This window comes from Macaca fascicularis, chromosome 16, assembly GCF_037993035.2.
Source record: "Macaca fascicularis isolate 582-1 chromosome 16, T2T-MFA8v1.1".
NCBI classification, from domain to species: Eukaryota; Metazoa; Chordata; class Mammalia; order Primates; family Cercopithecidae; genus Macaca; species Macaca fascicularis.
In genome coordinates, this window is record NC_088390.1 from 7,109,383 (window position 1) to 7,131,004 (window position 21,622).

At 47.1% G+C, this 21,622-nt stretch overlaps 1 protein-coding gene across 5 annotated transcripts; it reads right to left on the reverse strand.

Moving 5' to 3' along the window:
* Positions 1-1,263: 1,263 nt before the first annotated feature.
* CLEC10A (C-type lectin domain containing 10A) lies at positions 1,264-18,561 on the reverse strand. Of its 5 annotated transcripts, XM_074018425.1 has the most exons (10): positions 18,429-18,561; positions 7,276-7,457; positions 5,965-6,062; positions 5,192-5,308; positions 3,304-3,399; positions 3,145-3,216; positions 2,408-2,494; positions 2,159-2,313; positions 1,790-1,896; positions 1,270-1,651 (listed from the first exon to the last, which is right to left on the reverse strand). In XM_074018425.1, the coding sequence occupies exons 3-10, from the start codon at positions 6,023-6,025 to the stop codon at positions 1,483-1,485; spliced, it is 864 nt and encodes a 287-aa protein (XP_073874526.1). In that variant the 5' UTR covers positions 6,026-6,062; positions 7,276-7,457; positions 18,429-18,561; the 3' UTR covers positions 1,270-1,482. The 5 variants fall into 5 exon arrangements, with proteins under 5 accessions (XP_073874527.1, XP_015293036.3, XP_073874526.1 ...); XM_074018426.1 differs by lacking the exons at positions 5,965-6,062; positions 18,429-18,561 and adding an exon at positions 5,658-5,915 and having other exon boundaries at positions 1,264-1,651; positions 7,276-7,507; XM_015437550.4 differs by lacking the exon at positions 18,429-18,561 and having other exon boundaries at positions 1,269-1,651; positions 7,276-7,507.
* Positions 18,562-21,622: the final 3,061 nt, after the last annotated feature.

The following is a 21,622-nucleotide window of genomic DNA, read 5'->3' on the forward strand; positions in this document are numbered from 1 at the left end:
ATACTTGAACCTGAGCAGCCTTAGAATCTGCTTTGGCCAATAGGATGCAGAAGAAGTGATGGTTCAGTTCCAAACAAGGCTCTGAAGTCCTTGCACTCTTCCAATTTCTCTCTTGGACCCCTACCCAGCCATTCTGTGAACAAGGCCAGGCTAGGCTAATGTGACCCAGTCATCCCCATTGTCCCAGCCCAGAGCCAGCCAAATATGAGACATGGGAGCAAGGCTACCCTAGACCAGCCAACCCCAAGCCAACCCACCAGCTGACCACAGACGCATGAACAAGCCCAGCCAAGATGACCCAAACCTGACCAGACTGGACCTATAGCCTCATGAGCTATAATCAATGCTTATTGCATAAGCCCTGAGCTTTGGGGTGGTTTGTTATACACCAACTGCTAACCAATACACCTGGGGATCTTATCTACCTCTCCCAATAACTCTGGGATCTTCAGAGAAATTAAACAATGGCTTTTCCTAATCATCCTACGTTTATACCGTCTTTAAGTGACAGAAAATATTTGAACTCAAATCTATATGAGAAAAAAATGCTATTTTCTCAATTGCATAGGACTTTCGAAGGCTTCACCTGGCTTCTCCACTCTGCCATTTTTAAATTGCCAAAAATCAAGCAACACAAAGTACGTAAGTAAGTTCTCACAAGAGTATGTATTCACTTATATGAAGTATATACATGAGAGTGTATGATTTCACTTATATGAAGTTCTAGAAGCTCTAGAAGAGGCAAGGCCAGTTAATAGTGGAAAAAAAGTAGACCACTAGTTGCCTGGAAACAGGGAAGTGGTTGGACTGCCTAGAGGCATGAGGGTGGGGGCGATGGCAGTGTTATCTATTGCGATCGGAGCAGTAGTCACCTAGGCATGCATATTTGTCAAAGTCATCTCTACTCTTTAAATGAGTGCATTTTTATTATGTAAAAATTATACCTTCATGAAGTTGACTTTTTTTTTTTTTTTTTTTTTTTTTGAGACGGAGTCTCGCTCTGTCTCCCAGGCTGGTGTGCAGTGGCCGGATCTCAGCTCACTGCAAGCTCCGCCTCCCGGGTTCCCGCCATTCTCCTGCCTCAGCCTCCCGAGTAGCTGGGACTACAGGCGCCCGCCACCTCGCCCGGCTAGTTTTTTGTATTTTTTTTTAGTAGAGACGGGGTTTCACCGTGTTTGCCAGGATGGTCTCGATCTCCCGACCTCGTGATCCGCCCGTCTCGGCCTCCCAAAGTGCTGGGATTACAGGCTTGAGCCACCGCGCCCGGCCGAAGTTGACTTTCAAAAGTTGGAAAAAAAATAAAAGTTTAAGAACTCTATACCATCTTTTTAAAGTTAAGGAGAAAAAACATTCAAAATGTTGGCAGTGCTCCCAATCTCCCAGGGCTTATTCCTCTGCCAGAGCGGTATTGAGAGGAGGTGCTGGGTAGAGTTCTCCTCCCCACCGCCATTTCTGCGGCCAGGTGGTCCCACCAAAGGCAGCTCAGTGACTCTCCTGGCTGGCCTGGGTCAGACCAGCCTCGCAGACCCAGTAGTAGGGCCTCTGGCAGACGTCGTCATTCCACCTGCCGTCTGGGTGGAAGTGGGCACAGTCCTCGCCTCCGCCCAGCCCATGCCCCTGCCAGTCGTCTGGCTGGCCTGGCTTCCAGTTCCTGAGAGGAGAAGACAACAGCAAGCTAGGAAGGGTAGGTGGAGTGGAATTCAGTTTAGGGGAGGAGAGGCTGGCAGTCAAATCCCTGGGGGGCAGCGCTGATGAAGGACATTGGCACAGAAAGCCAGAGTGCACTCACTGGAAGCCGGTCTCATAGTCTGTTCCATCCACCCACTTCCAGGCTCCTTCACGGTCACTGAGGCCCATCCAGGTGTATGCGAAGCTTAGATGTTCCTGGACAAAATTCTGGGTTGACAGAAGGGCAGTGGTGACTTCTCCCCATCCCAGCCAACTCCTTAAAGCAGATTCTCAACTTTAGCTCTTCGTTAAATCAGCTGAGGAGTTTGGGGATGTTTCTCTGGATGCTCAGGCCTATTAAATCGCTGAGGGTGTGGCACAGATGACAGTCATTCTGGAAGCTCCCAGATGATTCTAATGTGAGGCCAAGATTAAGAACTATTTCCCTAAATGGGACTTGTCTTAGGAACTGAGTACCAGAATCCCTCACCTGCTCCTCCCTGGAGTTGATGACCACCAGGTGGGCGTTCTCCAGCTGGCAGTGCTTCTCAGCCTCGGCCCAGGGCATCCCAGAGCGAGAGAACCAGTAGCAGCTGTCTTGGTGCTCCACCCAGTTGACGGGGCAGCAGGTCCTTTCAGTAGAGGCTGAGTGGGAAGAAATAGAGTGGAGAGGTCGAGGCTCTGCCCATTGGGCCGTGGGCAGAAAAGCAGGGCCGGGTACTCCCCACACCTTCCTCACCATTGTTCTTGAGAGTAGCCACCTGACAGGTCAGTTTATTCAGGTCTTGCATCAGCCGCTGGACTCGCAGGAGCATTTCAGAATGAACTGGGACACACACAGATGGGCAGTGGGGACAGTGGCCTAGGTGTGCTTCTGCTTAGTGTGTTCCTGGAGCTCAGATGTCCCTGCACAGGGCCAAGCCCAGGAACTTTCCTTCCTGTCCCCACCCACCCCCTATATCATGGCCAGATACAGCCATCAGATACAAATCTGCTTTGGATTCCTCCACTCCTGTTTCTCCAGCCTGCTCTCCAGAGAAAGCATGCCACTTTTTTTTTTTTTTTTTTTGAGATGGAGTTTCATTCTTGTTGCCCAGCCTGGAGGGCAATGACGCAATCTCGGCTCACCACAACCTCCATCTCCCAGTTTCAAGCAATTCTCCTGCCTCAACCTCCCGAGTAGCTGGGATTACAGGTGCCCACCACCACACCCAGCTATTTTTTTGTATTTTTTTTTAGTACAGATGGGGTTTCACCATGTTGATCAGGCTGGTCTCGAACTCCTGACCTCGTGATCCGAAAACCTCAGCCTCCCAAAGTGCTGGGATTACAGGCGTGAGCCACCACACCCGGCCTGCATGCTGCCTTTCAAGCTGCTGGTGAAGGGGAGGGCAGGTCAGCACCAGGAGCCTGTTCCCACCCCCACCTGCGTCTGAGAGCCTAGCCTCCCAGACCCATACTTGGAGGGTCTCTCACCTGCCTGCTGTTCCTGCTTGATAACCTCCACCTCAGCTTTCAGAGACGCTATCATTTCTTCCACGCTGCTGCCTGGAGGGCATGGAGACTTCACTTAGGGGTCAACTTCCTCCTCCCTGGCCTGGCCCCAGCCCAGAGCCCCATCCAAGCCAGGCTCACCCTGGGAAGTCAGTGCCTGGATCTCAGCCACAGTGTTTGAGGTGAAGTTGCTAAAATCTGTTCTCAGGGTCACCAGGTCCCTCTGAAATTTGGAATCTAAACAGGTGGATGGGAAGGTCAGAGCTGGGATTCATCGGGTCCTCTGTGCCAGCACCGCCCCGGGCCCTCCATAAGCATTGCCTCATTAGGTCCTCACGGCAATCCAGTGGGGCAGGCACTATTATTGTCCAATATTGCCAATGAGGAAACTAAGACTCAGAGAGGTGAAGTAATTTGAGTACATAACCCAACTAATCAGTGACAGAGCCAGCAGCCATCCTATTTATGGGTCCATCAACTCTCTTCATCAGTGCCCTCACCACTGTTCCCGTCAATCACTCCATCAGTGCCTCCACCACCATTCCCATCAATCATTCCATCAGTGCCTCCACCACCATTCCCATCAATCACTCCATCAGTGCCCCCCAACCATTCCCATCAATCACTCCATCAGTGCCCCCATCACCATTCCCATCAGTCACTACATCAGTGCCCCGGACCTTCCCATCAGTCACCCCATCAGTGCCCCCATGACCGTTCCCATCAATCACTGCATCAGTGCCCCCCACCACCATTCCCATCAATCACTCCATCAGTGCCCCCACCATTCCCATCAATCACTCCATCAGTGCCCCCATCACCATTCCCATCAGTCACTACATCAGTGCCCCTGACCTTCCCATCAGTCACTACATCAGTGCCCCCATGACCGCTCCCATCAATCACTGCATCAGTGCCCCCCACCACCATTCCCATCAATCACTCCATCAGTGTCTCCACCACCATTCCCATCAATCATTCCATCAGTGCCCTCCACCATTCCCATCAATCACTCCATCAGTGCCTCCACCACCATTCCCATCAATCACTCCATCAGTGCCCCCACCATTCCCATCAATCACTCCATCAGTGCCCCCATCACCATTCCCATCAGTCACTACATCAGTGCCCCTGACCTTCCCATCAGTCACTACATCAGTGCCCCCATGACCGCTCCCATCAATCACTGCATCAGTGCCCCCCACCACCATTCCCATCAATCACTCCATCAGTGTCTCCACCACCATTCCCATCAATCATTCCATCAGTGCCCTCCACCATTCCCATCAATCACTCCATCAGTGCCTCCACCACCATTCCCATCAATCACTCCATCAGTGCCCCCACCATTCCCATCAATCATTCCATCAGTGCCCCCCACCATTCCCATCAATCACTCCATCAGTGCCCCCCAACAATTCCCATCAATCATTCCATCAGTGCCCCCACCATTCCCATCAATCACTCCATCAGTGCCTCCACCACCATTCCCATCAATCACTCCATCAGTGCCCCCACCATTCCCATCAATCATTCCATCAGTGCCGCCACCATTCCCATCAATCATTCCATCAGTGCCCTCCACCATTCCCATCAATCACTCCATCAGTGCCTCCACCACCATTCCCATCAATCATTCCATCAGTGCCCCCACCATTCCCATCAATCATTCCATCAGTGCCGCCACCATTCCCATCAATCACTCCATCAGTGCCCCCCACCATTCCCATCAATCACTCCATCAGTGCCCCCCAACCATTCCCATCAATCATTCCATCAGTGTCCCCCACCGTTCCCATCAATCACTCCATCAGTGCCCCCATCAGTGCTTCAGTGGCCCTGTTGTGACCCCCATGACAGTTGGTAGCATTGTCCTCACCATGCCCCATTGTCATCTCCACAGCTGCCCCCAACACTGTGTCCTGCATTGCTCTTACTGCAGGCCTCACCTCTGCCCTACTGTAGCACCCCATTATTTATATTCTACCCCATTATTTATCTCTTCCCTGTCCACCCCTGTGACCCTCACTTTGGGATCCAACCACACAGATGATGACCAGCAGCAGGAGACCAAGGCCCAGGGACAGCAGGAGGAGGCCGGGCCCAGAGCGGAGACGCTGCAGGAGGGACTGGGGAGGAGGCAGCCCTGCAAGAGGAGAGGGTGTCAGGATGAGGAGGGTCCAGACATGACGGAGATGGGAGAAGGAGAGGGCCCAGGGAGCTGTCTAGTGAGGAGGGCTGGGCACAAGGGACACCAGGGGAGGGTTGGACAAGGAGGATTTTCGGATGGGGGATTCCCAGGCCTTTGACTTCAGGGACCAGCACAAGTCCTCAGTCACACAGGCCCCTCACACCCGTGGGGACCCACGTGCACACACACAGATGGGGGACAATGGCGATATGAGGGGTCCCATGGTCAGAGCTGGGGGCAAGGGCAGGAGGACACAGGGAGAGCTGGGGGCAGCCAGGCCCTTCATGGGCTTGTGCTCACCTACCTGCTGGACAGTCAGGTTCACAAATGAGTTTCCTTCCAAACCCAACTACTTATCTTCCCCTCCACCAATGTGCAGCTCTCGTCCCCACCCCACAGGGCATCAGAAGCTGGGTCCACTGTGATCCTCCCTGTCCCAGTCTTTCTGGGGACGTTGCATCCACTTCACACTAGGCCCATCGGAGGCTGGGGCCTGACCTCCTCAGAGTGGGGACCCATCCGCGCACGTGGTGGAGGTACAGAAATGACAGGAGAAATCCTTCTAAACGTATAAAGAGAGCATTTTAGGAGAGTTTCCCCTTTCCTCTTACCATTTCTAACCCCTTGGACTTTCTCCTCACTCTCCAAGTCTTGGAAGTTTTCATATGTCATTGTCAAGCTTGGGCCAGCACGGCTCTGAGGTTGTCACCTGAAACGGAGGCAGGGCCGGTGCCCAGGCTGGGGCAGAGCTGGGGCATAGGAGGTTGGGACTAGGTTGGAGCCAAGGGCAGGGCTGAAGTTGAGTTGGGAGATGAGGTTCAGGTTGAGAATGGGCCCAGGGTTAAGGCTAAGACGGAAATGGGCCTGGGTTTGCAGTTGAGATAGAATTGGGGTCGAGATGAGTTTGGGAGTGAAACTGGAGGGTAACGTTGGAGCTAAATGCATTGCTAGGACTGCCCAGTGGGCCAGTAATCAGGCAGGACTGGCGATTGTGTCTCATGCTAGGATTGGGATCGGTACGCAAGTTGGAGCCATGGATGGAATTGGGGTTAAGTTTGGTGCTGAATTTGGAAATAGAATAGAATTGAGGTTCAATTTTGGCTTTGGGTTGGTGTTAAGATTCAAGTTGAATATGGAGTTGGGGTTAAAGTAGGAGCTGGGTCGGGGGCAACAGGTGTGGTGGCTCATGCCTGTAATCCCAGCACTTTGTGAGACCAAGGCAGACACATTACTTTAGGTCAGGAGTTTGAGACCAGCCTGGCCAACATGGTGAAACCCCATCTCTACTAAAAACACAAAAATGAGCCGGGTGTGTGGTGCACACCTGTAATCCCAGCTACTCGGGAGGCTGAGGCAGGAGAATTGCTTGAATCCAGGAGGCTGAGGTTGCAGTGAGCGGAGATAGTGCCACTGCACTCCAGCCTGGGCGACACAGTAAGACTCAGTCTCAAAAAATAATAATAATAAAGTAGGAGCCAGTGTTTGTATTGGGGTTAGGGCATGGCTGGGCTGGGGCTGAAGATAAAGCTTGAAATTGGCCCGCCATGAGGCTGAGTTTGAGTCTTAGTTTAATTTTATTTTTATTTATTTATTTATTGAGACAGAATTTCACTCTTGTCACCCAGGCTAAAGTGCAATGAGGCCGTCTCGGCTCACTGCATCCTCGCCTCCGGGTTCACGCGATTCTCCCACCTCAGCCTCCCAGAGTCGTAGTTTATGACAGGGGATTGTGGCTGCTGTAACCCAATCTAGAATCCAGTGAAGGGCGTAGAGTCTCAAATCTTCACATAGTAATTAAATCCCACACTGCCACCTTATATCTATTTTCATTTAGTCCCACCCAAGACCCAAAGTCCCCCTCGCCCTGCTTCCTCTGACATCCCCTGTCCCCTGGGTCTCACCGGCACCCACAGCACCATTACCTGTGGGAGGTCTGGAGGGTGTGATTCTCACGTTGGTTGTGAAGCAAGGACCAGAGTTGGGACGTCACTCAGAGTTGGAAGCGCTGTGTCCTGGAGAGCTGGGGTAGAGGTGACTGGAGTCCTGCTGGTCTTCAGTCTGAAATCCCAGGAGCCCTATCATCTGGGACACCCCATCTCCTCAACTTTCGACAGTAAATGAGAATGAACGGGGATTGGAACACACAGAGACCGTGTGTGGGTGGAGAGAGTTGGGTCTGAAGCCAGCTCTGCTCTCCTCCTCCAGGCCATGCCTACTTCCTTTTCTCTTTTTGGAGTTTCCTCATTTTTACCATCTGGTAGCAGGACTGGATAGAGGTACACAATCTGCTGTTGCTCCTCTACCCTACACTTCCTTTCACTTCCTGCCTCTACATTTCCCAGAATTGCTGGGTCTCCATCATCGCACCTCTGATCCTAGAGAAGCCCAGTCTGTGCTTTGGCTCAATGCTGGCCTGAGTCCCTGGCATCAGCATCCTCTAGGTCCCAGTCATTCAGCGGCTCAGCTCTGGCCTCACTCGTCTCACTCCACTCGGAAGGAGGGAAGGGGGTGACAGAGAATAGAACTTCTTGGCCAGAATAGGAAGGGAGAAGCCAAGGAAAACAGCAAACTTTTATTGAGTATCTAATCTGTGATGGGATTATGCCAGACACTTACCTTCCACAGACATTCCCCGCAAGCACCGGGGGAGGCATTTTGGATGACGGGCTAAGGCTCAGAGCCCAAGATCACACACAGCTTGTAAGGAGAAAGTTTGGCACCCTGCTCTGGCTCTCAGCACAGGCGCTGTCTTCATGAACAGGATTCCATTTCATCCCATGATCCCTGCCCAGCCCCTAAGGGAGCTGCCCTGAGTCCATGCACACATCCCTTTGAGTAGGAAGGAAACTGAGTATCTTACAAGGTGGAGAAGGAGGAGAAGAAATACATTTTAGGTTATATTTTCTATGTACGTGGGGTTGTGTTCTGCTATGTGCTTTTTTTTTTTTTTTTGGAGTTAACAATCTATGAGGAACATTTCTCCACATCAGTTTATAAAATGTACTTGATCTACCTGCACCTCATTTCATCATAGGCATCATAATTTATTTATTTAGCATTTCTCTATTGACAGAAACCAGAAATTTAAATTGTGTCTTTTTCTTTTCTTTTCTTTCTTTTTTTTTTTTTTTTTTTTTTTCTTTGAGACAGAGTCTCACTCTGTCACCCAGGCTGGAGTGCAGTGGCACAATCTCGGCTCACTGCAACCTCCATCATCTCCTGGGTTCAAGCGATTCTTCTGCCTCAGCCTCCTGAGTAGCCGAGATTACAGGTGTCCACCACCATACTCAGCTAATTTTTGTATTTTTAGTAGAGATGGCGTTTCACCATGTTGGCCAGGCTGGTCTCTAACACCTGATCTCAGATGACCCGCCCACCTCAGCCTCCCAAAGTGCTGGGATTTCAGGCGTGAGCCACCACACCCGACCAGGTTGTTTCTGGTTTTGCTTTTATTTTGTATTTGGTATTTTAATTAGTATATGTTGCAGGTTATGTTTTTGGAAGCCAAGGTTGAGGCTGAATTTGGGGTGCGAGCTATTTATGAGGGATTAGCACTTCGAACAGGAAAGTGGATGAAACGGTGCTGGGCAGAGGGAGAAGCACAGCACTTTGGGGTGTTTCAACCAAACCAACAGGGAGCTCTGGGTTCAAACAATGCCAGCCCTGGGAGCTGTCCAGCATTGGACTGCCACAGGGTCCTGTAGAGCACCACCTTCTTCAGTCACTGGCAGTCAACCCTGACATGGGTGTGACCTCGGGAAGCAGCTGTCTGCAGGTTACACTCCCCACGGTGGGTCACCACATCCTTCCTAGAAGGGGGACCTGGGTAGCTCTCTGTGTGTTTACCACAGTCTTGCAGTGTATTCACGTATTAATTTGGAGATAATCAACATTTTGACATAGATGAATCTTCCATGAAAAAAACGTGGTATTATGATATTTCTCCATTCACTCACTTTTTTTTTCAGTCTGGGTCAGCGGGTTTGAAGCTTTTTTTTTTTTTTTTTTTTAAGTTCTGGGATACATGGCTGAACGTGCAGGTTTGTTACACAGATATACATGTGCCATGGTGGTTTGCTGCACCTATCAACCCATCACCTAGATTTTAAGGCCCACATGCATTAGGCATTTGTCCTAATGCTCTCCCTCCCCTTTCCTCCGACCCCCCAACAGGCCCCGGTGTGTGATGTTCCCCTCCTTGTGTCCATGTGTTCTCATTGTTCAACTCCCACTATGAGTGAGAACATGCGGTATTTGGTTTTCTGTTCCAGTGTTAGTTTGCTGAGAATGATGGTTTCCAGCTTCATCCATGTCCCTACAAAGGACATGAACTCATTCTTTTTTATGGCTGCATAGTATTCCAAGGTGTACATGTGCCACAATTTCCTTATCCAGGCTATCATTGATGGGCATTTGAGTTGGTTCCAAGTCTTTACTATTGTAAACAGTGCTGCAATAAACACATGTCCATTCACTCTTACATGTATGTATTCATCCATTTGAGTACTTATTGAGAGTCTATGGTACGCCAAGCACTTTCCTTCCTAAGAGGCAGAGTTCAGGAGTTTAAAAGTGAGCAGACAAACACGGCCTGCCTTCATAGAGTGTGCCTTCTAGTGGGTGACCAATCAACAAAATAAATGAGTAAAATACCCGTATGTCACATGGCAACAGTGCTTTGTGGGAAAAGAGCAGGGATATGAGATAGGGTCAATTTTTAATGTCCCTCAAGAATAGGGCCATTCTCACATTGCTCTAAATAAATACCTGAGACTTGGTAATTTATCAAGGAAAGGGGATTAATTGCCTCGTAGTTCTGCAGGCTGTGCAGGAAGCCTCTGCTCAGTTTCTGGGGAGTACTCAGGAAACTTGACGATTATGGTGGAAGGTGAAGGGGGAGCAGGTGCCTCACATGGTAAGAACAGGAGCAAGAGAAAGCCAGGGGATCAGATTTTAAATGACCAGATCTCGCGAGAACTCCCTCACTGTCATGAGAACAGCACCAAGGAGATGATGCTAAACCATTCATGAGAAATCCACCCCGTAATCCAATTACCTCCTACCAGGCCCCACCTCCAACACTGGGGATCACAATTCAAGATGAGATTTGGGCAGGGACACAGATCCAAACCACACCAGAGTGTCAAGAAAGGCCTCACTGGGAAGGCAATATCTGAGCAAAGTTTGAAGGAGGCAAAGAAGCAAGTCACAAGGGGCTCTGGCAGGAAGAGTGATCCAGGGAGAGGGCAGAGCAGGTGTAAAGGCCCTGAGGTAGGAGAACGTCTGGTGCATATGAGGATCATCCATTTGACAGAGTTGCCAGAGATTTTATAGAGAAGTGAGTCAGGGAGGAGAAGAGTAGACAAGCGATGGGGGAAAATGTGGGCCTTGTTGGCTGTTATTAAGGATTTGTTTTTACTCTGAGTCAGAGATGCAGACTTTGAAGGGGTTGGAGCAGAGGAATGACATAACTTGACCTATATGTTAACTGTAACAGTGTGTCTTTTGTGTTATGAATTTGATATGAAGAAGAACAAGCTGGAAAAGGGGGGCTAGGTAAGAAGCTGCTGTCATATCCAGGTGAGAAATGAGGTGGTCAAAAGTGTTGTGATTCTGGATATATGGTGAAGGTGGAGCAGACAGAACTTCGCCGATAAATTGCTTGCGGGTTTCATGAAAAAAATAGTTCTCCTAGTCCCCAAAATAAATTAAACATTGAGCATTTTCTATAAATTGCTGACTCCCTAGGAAAAACAAGTCTATCCCTGATGTTTGCAGTATGTCATGACCTTTTGTGCGTATGAAAATCATGTGAGAAAAGCACTGGGTTTTGACTGATAAAAACTTGCTTGCAAAGGTAATCTTGCAGAAATTCCCTTCCAATGCCTGTTGTGGTCTTAGTTTGGATTTCTTTGTCAGGTCCTGGCAAGCAATCTTCTTGTCTTTTCCTAAACGCTTCTGTTCCTGAGACCCCTTTCACAGTTGACAATAATCATTTCCCTCTTCCACCACATTTTCTGTGATTTCTTACCCTCTCCTAGAACCTCTACTGGTCAGGAATTTTTTTTTTTTATTTTTATTTTTTTTTCAAGCTAGGAACAAGAGAAAGCACGCTCGTGCCACCAGTTCTCCATGAGATTCTTCCAGACCATACAGAAAGACAAGTGATTGGAACATGTGAAGGTTGAAAGCAAAAGAAAACTGTCATTATTGGTAAATGACATGATTGTCTACTTTAAAAATCTAAGAGAATCAGCCCCTCCTGGATTCAAGCGATTCTCCCACCTCAGCCTCCTGAGTAGATAGGACTACAGGCATGCACCACCACACCAGTTAAATATTTTATTGTGTAGAGAACAGACCTCACGATTGTTACCCAGCCTGGTCTCAAACTCCTGGCCTCAAGCAATCCTCCCACCTCAGCCTCCCAAGGTGCTGGGATTACAGGTGTGAGCCATCATGCCCAGCCTGTGTTTTCTTTGATAATTTTTATAGTTTCAGCTTTGATGTGTGTCTATGATCATTAAGAATTATATTTTTTCATATATATACAGTTATTCCAGCACCACTTATTGAAAATACTTTTCTCCATTTAATTAACTATTTCTACCTATATAGTTGATAGAATTCATCAGAGAAGTCATCTGAAACTGGATATTTTCTTTGTTGAAAGATTTTAAATTGTGAATTTATTTGAATTCAGGTAAGTGTTCAGATTTCCTAATGCGTTTTTAGTTTTGATAATGTGTATCTTTCAAGTAATTTGTCCATTTTATTCTATTTATGGGCAAATTTGTTGGCAAAAACTTGTTCATATTATCCTTTTGATGTATGTAGGATATGTATTTATATTTTCTTTAATTCCTAACACTGGCAATTTGGGGGTTTGTTTCTTTGTTTTTGAGACAGAGTCTCACTCTGTTGCCCAGGCTGGAGTGCAGTGACATGATCTCGGTTCATGCAGCCTCTGCCTACCAGATTCAAGAGATTCTTGTGCCTCAGCCTTCCAAGTAGCTGGGATTACAGGCGTGCGCCACCCTGCCCAGCTAATTTTCGTATTTTTAGTAGAAATGGGGTTTTACTATGTTGGCCAGGCTGGTCTCAAACTCCCAACTTTAAGTGATCTGCCCACCTTGGCCTCCCAAAGTGCTGAGATTACAGGCATGAGCACTGTGTCCGGCCAACACTGGCAACTTATGTCTTCACACTTTTTTCTATCAATTTTATCAATTTTATCGATCTTTTCAGAAACAGTTTCTGGTATCATTAATTTTCCTTATTTTTGTTTGTTTGTTTATTTCATTGACTTCTGCTCTTATTTTCTTCATTTTTGTACGTTGGATATAAACATCTTTTCGTGGTCTCTTCAGGTAAAAGCTCAGATTCTTTGATTTTTGACCCTTTTTCTTTTTCTAGTTTAAGCATTGAATGTTGTACAATTTCATCTAAGCCCTGTTTGGATGTAGCATCTTCTCATTTTCACTCAGTTGAAAATATTTTATTTTCTTTTTTTTTTTTTTTTTTTGAGATGGAGTCTTGCTCTGTCGCCCAGGCTGGAGTGCAGTGGCACGACCTCTGCTCACTGCAAGCTCCGCCTCCCGGGTTTACGCCATTCTCCTGCCTCAGCCTCCCAAGTAGGTGGGACTACAGGCGCCCGCCACCAGGCCCGGCTAATTTTTTGTATTTTTAGTAGAGACGGGGTTTCACCGTGTTAGCCAGGATGGTCTCGATCTCCTGACCTCGTGATCTGCCCGCCTTGGCCTCCCAAAGTGCTGGGATTACAGGCGTGAGCCACCGCGCCTGGCCAAAAATATTTTCTAATTTACCTTATGGTTTCTTTTTTGATCCACAGGTGATTTAGAGGTGTATTGTTTAATTCCAAAATATTTGGAATTTTTTTCCACTTTTTTGTTATTGATTTAATATATTTAATATTTAATTCCATTTTGATCATAGAAAATGTATTATTTTGAGCTTTAAACATTTATCGAGGGCTTCCAGTTCCAGGTAAAATGACGGAAACACATTCCATCCTTTCTCTCCCATTGAACACAACTCTAAAATGTGGGTAGAACGTATGCATCAGCTTATTGAAAACACTGAAAACTGAATTGTAACATGTCTGTTGCAGAAAAACACCAGAATTTGAAGTACCACTGAATTGGCAGCGAGTTTACCATTTTTTCTTCTATGGTTCCCCAACCTGAGTTCAGCATGGCCAAAATTCTGGAAATGAACACTGAGGCATGGATAGAGGGAGCTCCAGGAAACCCATTCTAGGCCTGGCCTGAGGAACTCCTAACACTCACAGGAAATACAGAAATCTCCTTTGGGGTTTTTCCACCCCTTTCTTTTCTTTTTCTTTCTTTCTTTTTTTTTTTTTTTTTGAGACAGAGTCTTGCTCTGTCCAGGCTCAAGTGCAGTGGCAGGGTCTTGGCTCACTGCAACCCCCTCCTCCCAGGTTCAAGCGATTCTCCTGCCTCAGCCTCCTGAGTAGCTGGGACTACAGGCGCCCGCCACCACACTGGCTAATTTTTCTATTTTTAGTAGAGACAGAGTTTCACCATGTTGGCCAGGATGGTCTGGATCTCCTGACCTTGTGATCCGCCCACCTCGGCCTCCCAAAGTATTGGGATTACAGGTGTGAGCCACCGCGCCCGGCCTCCCCCTTTCTTTTCTTGTGCCCATGTCCATGGTCAATCTCATGGCAGCAATGGCAGCAGTGGGAAAACTAGGGCCAGCAGAGGCCAAAATTCTAAGGGAGAAGAACCTTCCTCTCTGTCTAAGGGAGCTGCAGTTCTAATAAACTGAGAATGCCTTTGTACTGTTATTGTTTGTTTTTCCTCTGTGCCCTTCCTCCATTTAGACCTTTGAGTTTCTCACGGTAGAGCCAAAAAGAAGAACTGCAGGAAACCAGAGGGTACCAGGGAGATCATGAAGATATGTATGCTTGGGAAAGCTACACCATCAAGCTGTTGATGAGCTCTAGGGCTGACCACTGAGCCGTGCCTGTAAGGATCTCATCCTAATTAGCATCCTGAAGACTTTGAGATCTAAACTAATGAATTAACTACAGCTTATGCCACACACTAACTACTGAGTGGCACACAGCCATGACAGACCTAAAGAGTTCTAAAAAAAAAAAAACAGAAGAGAACATAAGATATCAAAAGGCTTTAGAACTGAACTGACGTTGGAACCATACCCTACAGAGGTGTGTTGGAACATACAGCCTCAACCTAACCAGGTCAATTGCCTGCTAAACAAAAATATCAACAGTCTCTACAGAATTTAAACAAGACCTAGAACATCATAACTTAACATTTAAAATGTTCAGAATAGGCCGGGCCCAGTGGTTCATGCCTGTAATCCCAGCACTTTGAGAGGCTGAGGTGGGTGGATCACCTGAGGTCAGGAGTTCAAGACCAGCCTGGCCAGCATGGTGAAACCCTCATCTCTACTAAAAACACAAAAATTAGCTGAGCATGGTGGCATGTGCCTATAATCAAGGTTGCAATGAGCCAAGATCACACCATTGCACTCCAGCCTGGGTGACAGGGCAAGACTCTATCTGAAAAATAAAATAAAATAAAATGTCCGGAATACAATCCAAAATCATTTGATATATAAAGAACAACTAAAAGTTTGACCTGATGGTAAAAGGCAATGCCAAGATGACAACGATGTGGAAATTCTCTGACAGACTTTAAATCAGTTATTATAAGAATGCTTGAGTGAGCAATTGATAACACTCTTGAAACAAATGTTAAAATAGAAAGCCTTGGTAAAGAAATGGAGACTACAAAGAAGAACCAAATAAAAATATTAAAACTGTCCAGGTGCAGTGGCTCATGCCTGTAATCCCAGCACTTTTGGAGCCCAAGGCAGGAGAGTCACTTGAGCCCATGAGTTCAAGACCAGCCTGGGCAACATAGTGAGACTGTCTCTACAAAAAAAAAAAAAAATTAAAAATTAGCTGGGCATGATGACATGCACCTGTAGTCCCAGCTATCGAGAAGGCTATAGTGGGAGTATTGCTTGAGGCCAGGAGGTCAAGGCTGCAGTGAGCCATGATCACACCACTGTACTCTAGCCTGTGCAACATAGCAAGACCCTGTCTCAAAAAAATTAAATAAATAGAATTTTAAAAATTAAAAAATAAAAATGTTGAAATTGAAAGGTACAATAATTGAAACAAAAAACTCAATGGTTGAACCTAGAGCAGAATGGAATAACAAAGGAGTCAGTGAATTTGAGGCTATATCAATAGACATTACCCAAGCTGAGCAACAGAGAGAGAAAAAAAAAATAGGAAAAAAAATAGTAGAGCCTCAGGGACCTGTTGCCCAATAAGAAACGATTTTTTTTTTTTTTCTGAGACTGTCTTACTTAGTCACCCAGGCTAGAATACAGTGTGAGACTCCGTCTCAAAAAAAAAAAAAAAAGAAAGAAAAAGAAAAAGAAACACACAACAAACTCCAAACAAGCAAAAGAAAGGAAATAGCAAAGATCAGAGCAGATATCAATGAAGCTGAAAACAGAAAAACGGTAGAGAAAATCAATGAAACCGCCGGGCGCGGTGGCTCAAGCCTGTAATCCCAGCACTTTGGGAGGCCGAGACGGGCGGATCACGAGGTCAGGAGATCGAGACCATCCTGGCGAACACGGTGAAACCCCGTCTCTACTAAAGAAATACAAAAAACTAGCCGGGCGAGGTGGCGGGCGCCTGTAGTCCCAGCTACTCTGGAGGCTGAGGCCGGAGAATGGCGTGAACCCGGGAGGCGGAGCTTGCAGTGAGCTGAGATCCGGCCACTGCACTCCAGCCTGGGCTACAGAGCGAGACTCCGTCTCAAAAAAAAAAAAAAAAAAAAAAAAAAGAAAATCAATGAAACCAAAATCTGGTTACTTGAAAAATCAATACAATGGATAAACCTCTAGCAAAACTGATGAAGAGGGAAAAAAGCAGACACCACAAAATACTATTATCAAGAATAAAAAAGGGGATTTCACTACAGACCCTGAAGAGATTACAAGGATAATAAAGGACCATTATGATTATGCACAAAATTTCAATAGTTTAAACAAAATGGAACAATGCCTCAAAAACCACTAACTACCAAAATTTACCCACGATTAAATAAATATACTGAATAGGGCTGAGCACGGTGGCTCATGCCTGTAATCCCAGCACTTTGGGAGGGCAAGGTGGGAGGATCACAAGGTCTGGAGATCGAGACCATCCTGGCTAATATGGTAAAACCTCATCTCTACTAAAAATACAAAAAAATTAGCTGGGCATGGTGGTGGGCACCTGTAATCCCAGCAACTCAGGAGGCTGAGGCAGGGGAATCGCTTGAACCCGAGAGGCGGAGGTTGCAGTGAGCCGAGATTGTGCCACTGCACTCCAGCCTGGGCAACAGAGCTAGACTCCATCTCAAATAAAAAATAAATAAATAAGTAAATAAACTGAACAGTTCTAGAACTATAAAGAAATTGATTTTAGCCAGGCACAATGGCTCACACCTGTAATCCCAGCACTTTGGGAGGCCCAGGCAGGAGGATCACTTGAACTCAGGAGTTTGAGACCAGTCTGGGCAACATGGCAAAACTCCATCACTACAAAAAAAGAAAATACAAAAATTAGCCAGGTGTGGCGGGGTGCACCTGTGGGCCCAGCTACTCTGGAGGCTGAGGTGGGAAGGTGACCACAGCTGTACACCCACCAGCTGTACACTCACTGCAGAAAGTCGAGGCTGCAGTGAGCCATCATTGCACCACTGACCTCCAGTCGAGGTGACAGAGGCACTGTCTCACAAAAAAAAAAAAAAAAAAGGAAAGAAATTGAATCCATAGTTTAAAACCTTCCAAAACAGAAATCACCAGCCCAGATGGCTTAACTAGCGAATTCTACCACACATTTAAAGATGAAGTAACACCAATTCTATGCAATCTCTTCCAGAAAATAGAAGAGGGACCACTTCCTAACTCATTTGATTAGGCTCACATTTGCTCTGATCCTGAAAGCAGACAAAGGTAATAAAAGAAAAGAAAACTACAGACCAATATCTGTCATGAACATAGACATAAAAGTCTCAACAAAATATTAGCAATTGGAACCTAGCAATACATAAAAGGATAATACACTATAATTAAGTAGGGCTTATCTAAGGCCTGAAAGGCTGGTTCAATATTCAGAAATCAATAATGTAATCCAGCATATTAACAATCTAAGAAGAAAAGTCATAAAATTGTATCAACTCATGCAGAGAAGGCATTAGACAAAATTCAATACCCATTTTTGATTTTTTAAAATACTCTTAGTACACTAGGAATAGAAGGAAAGTTCCCCAATCTGATAAAGGGCATCATGTACTAATATATCATTCATTGTTATTCAATAGACTTTTTTTTGGATTTTTCTTCCTATACATTCAGCTATTGAAAACAGTTTTAATTTCAGGTCTCAAAAATCCAGCCCAGACTAAAGCAAACTTTTTTTTTTTTTTTTGAGACGGAGCCTCACTCTGTCGCCCAGGCTGGAGTGCAGTGGCACGATCTCGGTTCACTGCAAGCTCCACCTCCCGGGTTCACGCCATTCTCCTGCTTCAGCCTCCCGAGTAGCTGGGACTACAGGCACCTGCCACCATGCCCGGCTAATATTTTTGTATTTTCAGTAGAGACGGGGTTTCACCGTGTTAGCCAGGATGGTCTCGATCTCCTGACCTCGTGATCTGCCTGCCTCGACCTCCCAAAGTGCTGGGATTAGAGGCGTGAGTCACTGTGCCCGGCTGATTTTATTCTTAACACTCAGCACCGCTGTCTGTCTGTCGGAGGGCCGCCCTCATGCAGCTACAGAGGCAGGAAGTCTCGGAACCGATGTCAGCCTGTGACTGTTGCCTGAGGTGCGAGCACTACAGCTCCCCGTTCCTAATGGGGGCGGCTCTGAGATGTGACCTACACTGTTTCCAATGCTCCCCAGCGGGATTGAGGCATAGTTACACCACCACCACCACCACCACCAAGGCAAGACTTGCCTTCAAGCACTTCCTGATTAATTCCTTTCACAAGAACCCACCTCTCACAGCGAGCTTCTATGGCAGGCACGCTTGCCTTCCTTCCCTTCCTCTTGCTGCTTCCCCGTTCTCCTGTCCGGTTCTCCTAAGATCACTTTCTAATGAATCGCTTTCACAAGAATCATCTCGGGGACTGCCCAAGAGAAGCCAGGACTGGAGTCTCGGGCTGTTCTGTTCCTCCTTTCTCTTTCTTTTCCTCTTCTCAGTACTCCTTAAGGGCTGGGGCAAGGGAGAGAAGAATGCAAGGAAACCAGGCCTGTCATCTGTGCTAGTGTAGCAGTCAAGGAGGTCTTCACAGCAAGCATCCAACACTGGCCTTTCATGAGGTCTATCGGGGGTGCCCAGAGGCCCCCGACAGATCTTCTGTGACACAGCCGTTCACCACCAGTTCCTGCCCAGATGAAAACTGTACACCCACCACCTCTTTCAGCCTCGCTCTGCCATGCAGTCCTTTTGGGCAGGGTCCTTCCTAGTTGGCTCAAGCCTGACATCCATGGAGTTGCCTCGGCTCACAGGTTCTCTGACGTTCTTATGCTGCCGACTACCAAGTGTAGCCTGATCAACTGGTGGACGGGGCGGCTCCAGCCCAGGTATTTGCCTTCAGACTTCTCCTGTCAAGAAGCAGAGATGAGTCTCTTCCTTCACAACTGCCACAAAACTCCTGAGGACACAGCCATAGCCTCCACTAAAACTCTTCTTGCCCCTCTCAGATAGCATTCCACAGTGGTCCCAGTGGTGTCTGCATCTTATAAGGCTACCATCAGGCCTGGTAGGGAGATGCTCGTCTTATCCCCTGGGAGACAACCACTATCTCTACAAACAGTTCCCTTGGGACTCTATTATCTCACTGATAAAGGTATAAAGAAGCATTCCCCTTCCTGTGGAGGGAAAAACTGTTGATTCCCTGGCTACATCGAAGAATTCCCTTGAAGCCCGGCACAGTGGCTCACGCCTGTAATCCCAGCACTTTGGGAGGCTGAGGCGGGTGGATCACTTGAGGTCAGGAGTTTGAGATCAGCCAGGCCAACATGGTGAAACCCTGTCTCTACTAAAAACACAAAAAGGAGCCAGGCGTGATGGCGGGTGCCTGTAATCCCAGCTACCTGGGAGACTGAGGCAGGAGAATCACTTGAACTTGAGAGGTGGAGGTTGCAGTGAGCTGAGATCACGCTACTGTACTCCAGCCTGGGTGACAGAGCAAGACTCCGTCTCACAAAACAAACAAAAGTTAAAAAAAATGAATTCCCTTGAAACAATCTCCTTAAATCCCCATTCATCTTTTCATAGCCTGGGAAGAGTGGTGGTGATTATCTTGCGTCTCTTAATTAGTCCTGCCTCGATGCATCCAGCTTATCTCTGTTTTAAATGGCCACTTACCAGCAATCACTCTTGGCTTTGGGAATCTAGCCACATTTCTATAAAAACAGGAAAAGTGTCATTTAACCTCCCTATTTCTTGTGGTCATGTCACTTTTCTCGGTTCCTTAATTGGGCTTGCCAAGATATTATTTACCATATTAGTCTTTTTGGAAATGGGTTTTTGTTAAGAGGATAACATGACAAGCTACAGACTTGGAGAAAATATTTGCAAACCACATATCCAACAGAGGGTTAGTACCTAGAATATATAATGAATTATCAAAACTTGACAGTAAAAAAACAAACAATCTCAATTAGAAAATGGGCAGAAAGCTGGGCACAGTGACTCACTCCTGTAATCCCAGCACTTTGGGAGGTCAAGGCAGGCGGATCACCTGAGGTCAGGAGTTCAAGACCAGCCTGGCCAACATAGCAAAACCCTGTCTGTACTAAAATACAAAAATGAGCCGGGCATGGTGGCAGGCACCTGTAATCCCAGCTACTCAGGAGGCTGAGGCAGGAGAATCACTTGACCCTGGGAGGTGGAGGTTGTGGTAGCTGAGATCGCACCACTGCACTCCAGCCTGGGTGACAAAGCAAGACTTTCTCCCAAAAAGAAAAAGAAAAGAAAAGAAAAGAAAATGGACAGAAGACATGAAGAGACATTTTACCAAAGAGGATATGCAGATGGAAAATAAGCACATGAATGAAGGTACCACCTCATTAGCTGCCACAGAAACGCAAATTAGAACCACAGTAACGTATCGCTTTATATCTATCCAAAGAGCCAAAACTTTCAAATACTGACAACCAGATGCAGGTGAGGAAGTGGGCACACCGGATCATTTATACATTGCTGGTGGGAATATCAAATGGTACAACCGCTCTGTGAAAACAGTTTGGCAGTTTCTTTTAAAAGTAAACATGCACCCACTACATGACCCAGAAATTGCACTCTTGGGCATTTCTCTCAGAGAAATAAAAATGTGTGTTCACACAAAAACTTCACGTGAATATTCACAGCAGCCGTATTTGCAACAGCCAAAGACCGGAAACAGCCCAGATGTCCTTCAATGAGTAAATGGCTAAACGAACTGTGGCACATCCATCGATACCACAGAACAGCGCTCAGCAACAGAAAGAAACGAACCATTGACACGTGCAACAACTTGTAAGAATCTCCGGGGAATTACGTTGAGTTTAAAAAGTCAATTCCATGGCCAGGCATGGTGGCTCACGCCTGTAATCCCAGCACTTTGGGAGGCCGAGGCAGGTGGATCACGAGCTCAGGAGTTCAAGACCAGCCTGGGCAAGATAGTGAAACCCCGTCTCTACTAAAAATACAAAAATTAGCTGGGTGTGGTGGTGGGTGCCTGTAATCCCAGCTATTCAGGAGGCTGAGGCAGAAAATTGCTTGAACCCGGGAGGCGGAGGTTGCAGTGAGCAGAGAGAGTGCCACTGTACTCAAGCCTGGCGACAGAGCGAGACTCCCTGTCTAAAAAAAAAAGCCAATTCCAGGCCGGGCATCGTGGCTCATGCCTGCAATCCCAGCACTTTGGGAGGCCGAGGCAGGCAGATCACCTGAGGTGAGGAGTTTGAGGCCAGCCTGGGCAACATGGTGAAACTCTGTCTCTACTAAAAATACAAAATTGGCCAGGCATGGTAGTGGGCGCCTGTAATCCCAGCTACTCAGGAAGCTGAGGCAGGAGAATCACTTGAACTCAGGAGGCAGAGGTTGCAGTGAGCCGAGATCACACCATTGCACTCCAGTCTGGGCAACAGGGTAAGAGTCTGTCTTAAAAAAAAAAGGAAAAAAGAAAAGAAAGAAAAGAAAAGAA

Coding starts and splice junctions, on each gene's coding strand:
- CLEC10A (XM_015437550.4), bottom strand. CDS start 6,025: ATGACATATGAAAACTTCCAAGACTTGGAGAGTGAGGAGAAAGTCCAA. Junction 3,217..3,303: donor CCAGGCACTGACTTCCCAGG/GTGAGCCTGGCT, acceptor CATGCCCTCCAG/GCAGCAGCGTGGAAGAAATG. Junction 1,652..1,789: donor GACTATGAGACCGGCTTCCA/GTGAGTGCACTC, acceptor TTCTCCTCTCAG/GAACTGGAAGCCAGGCCAGC.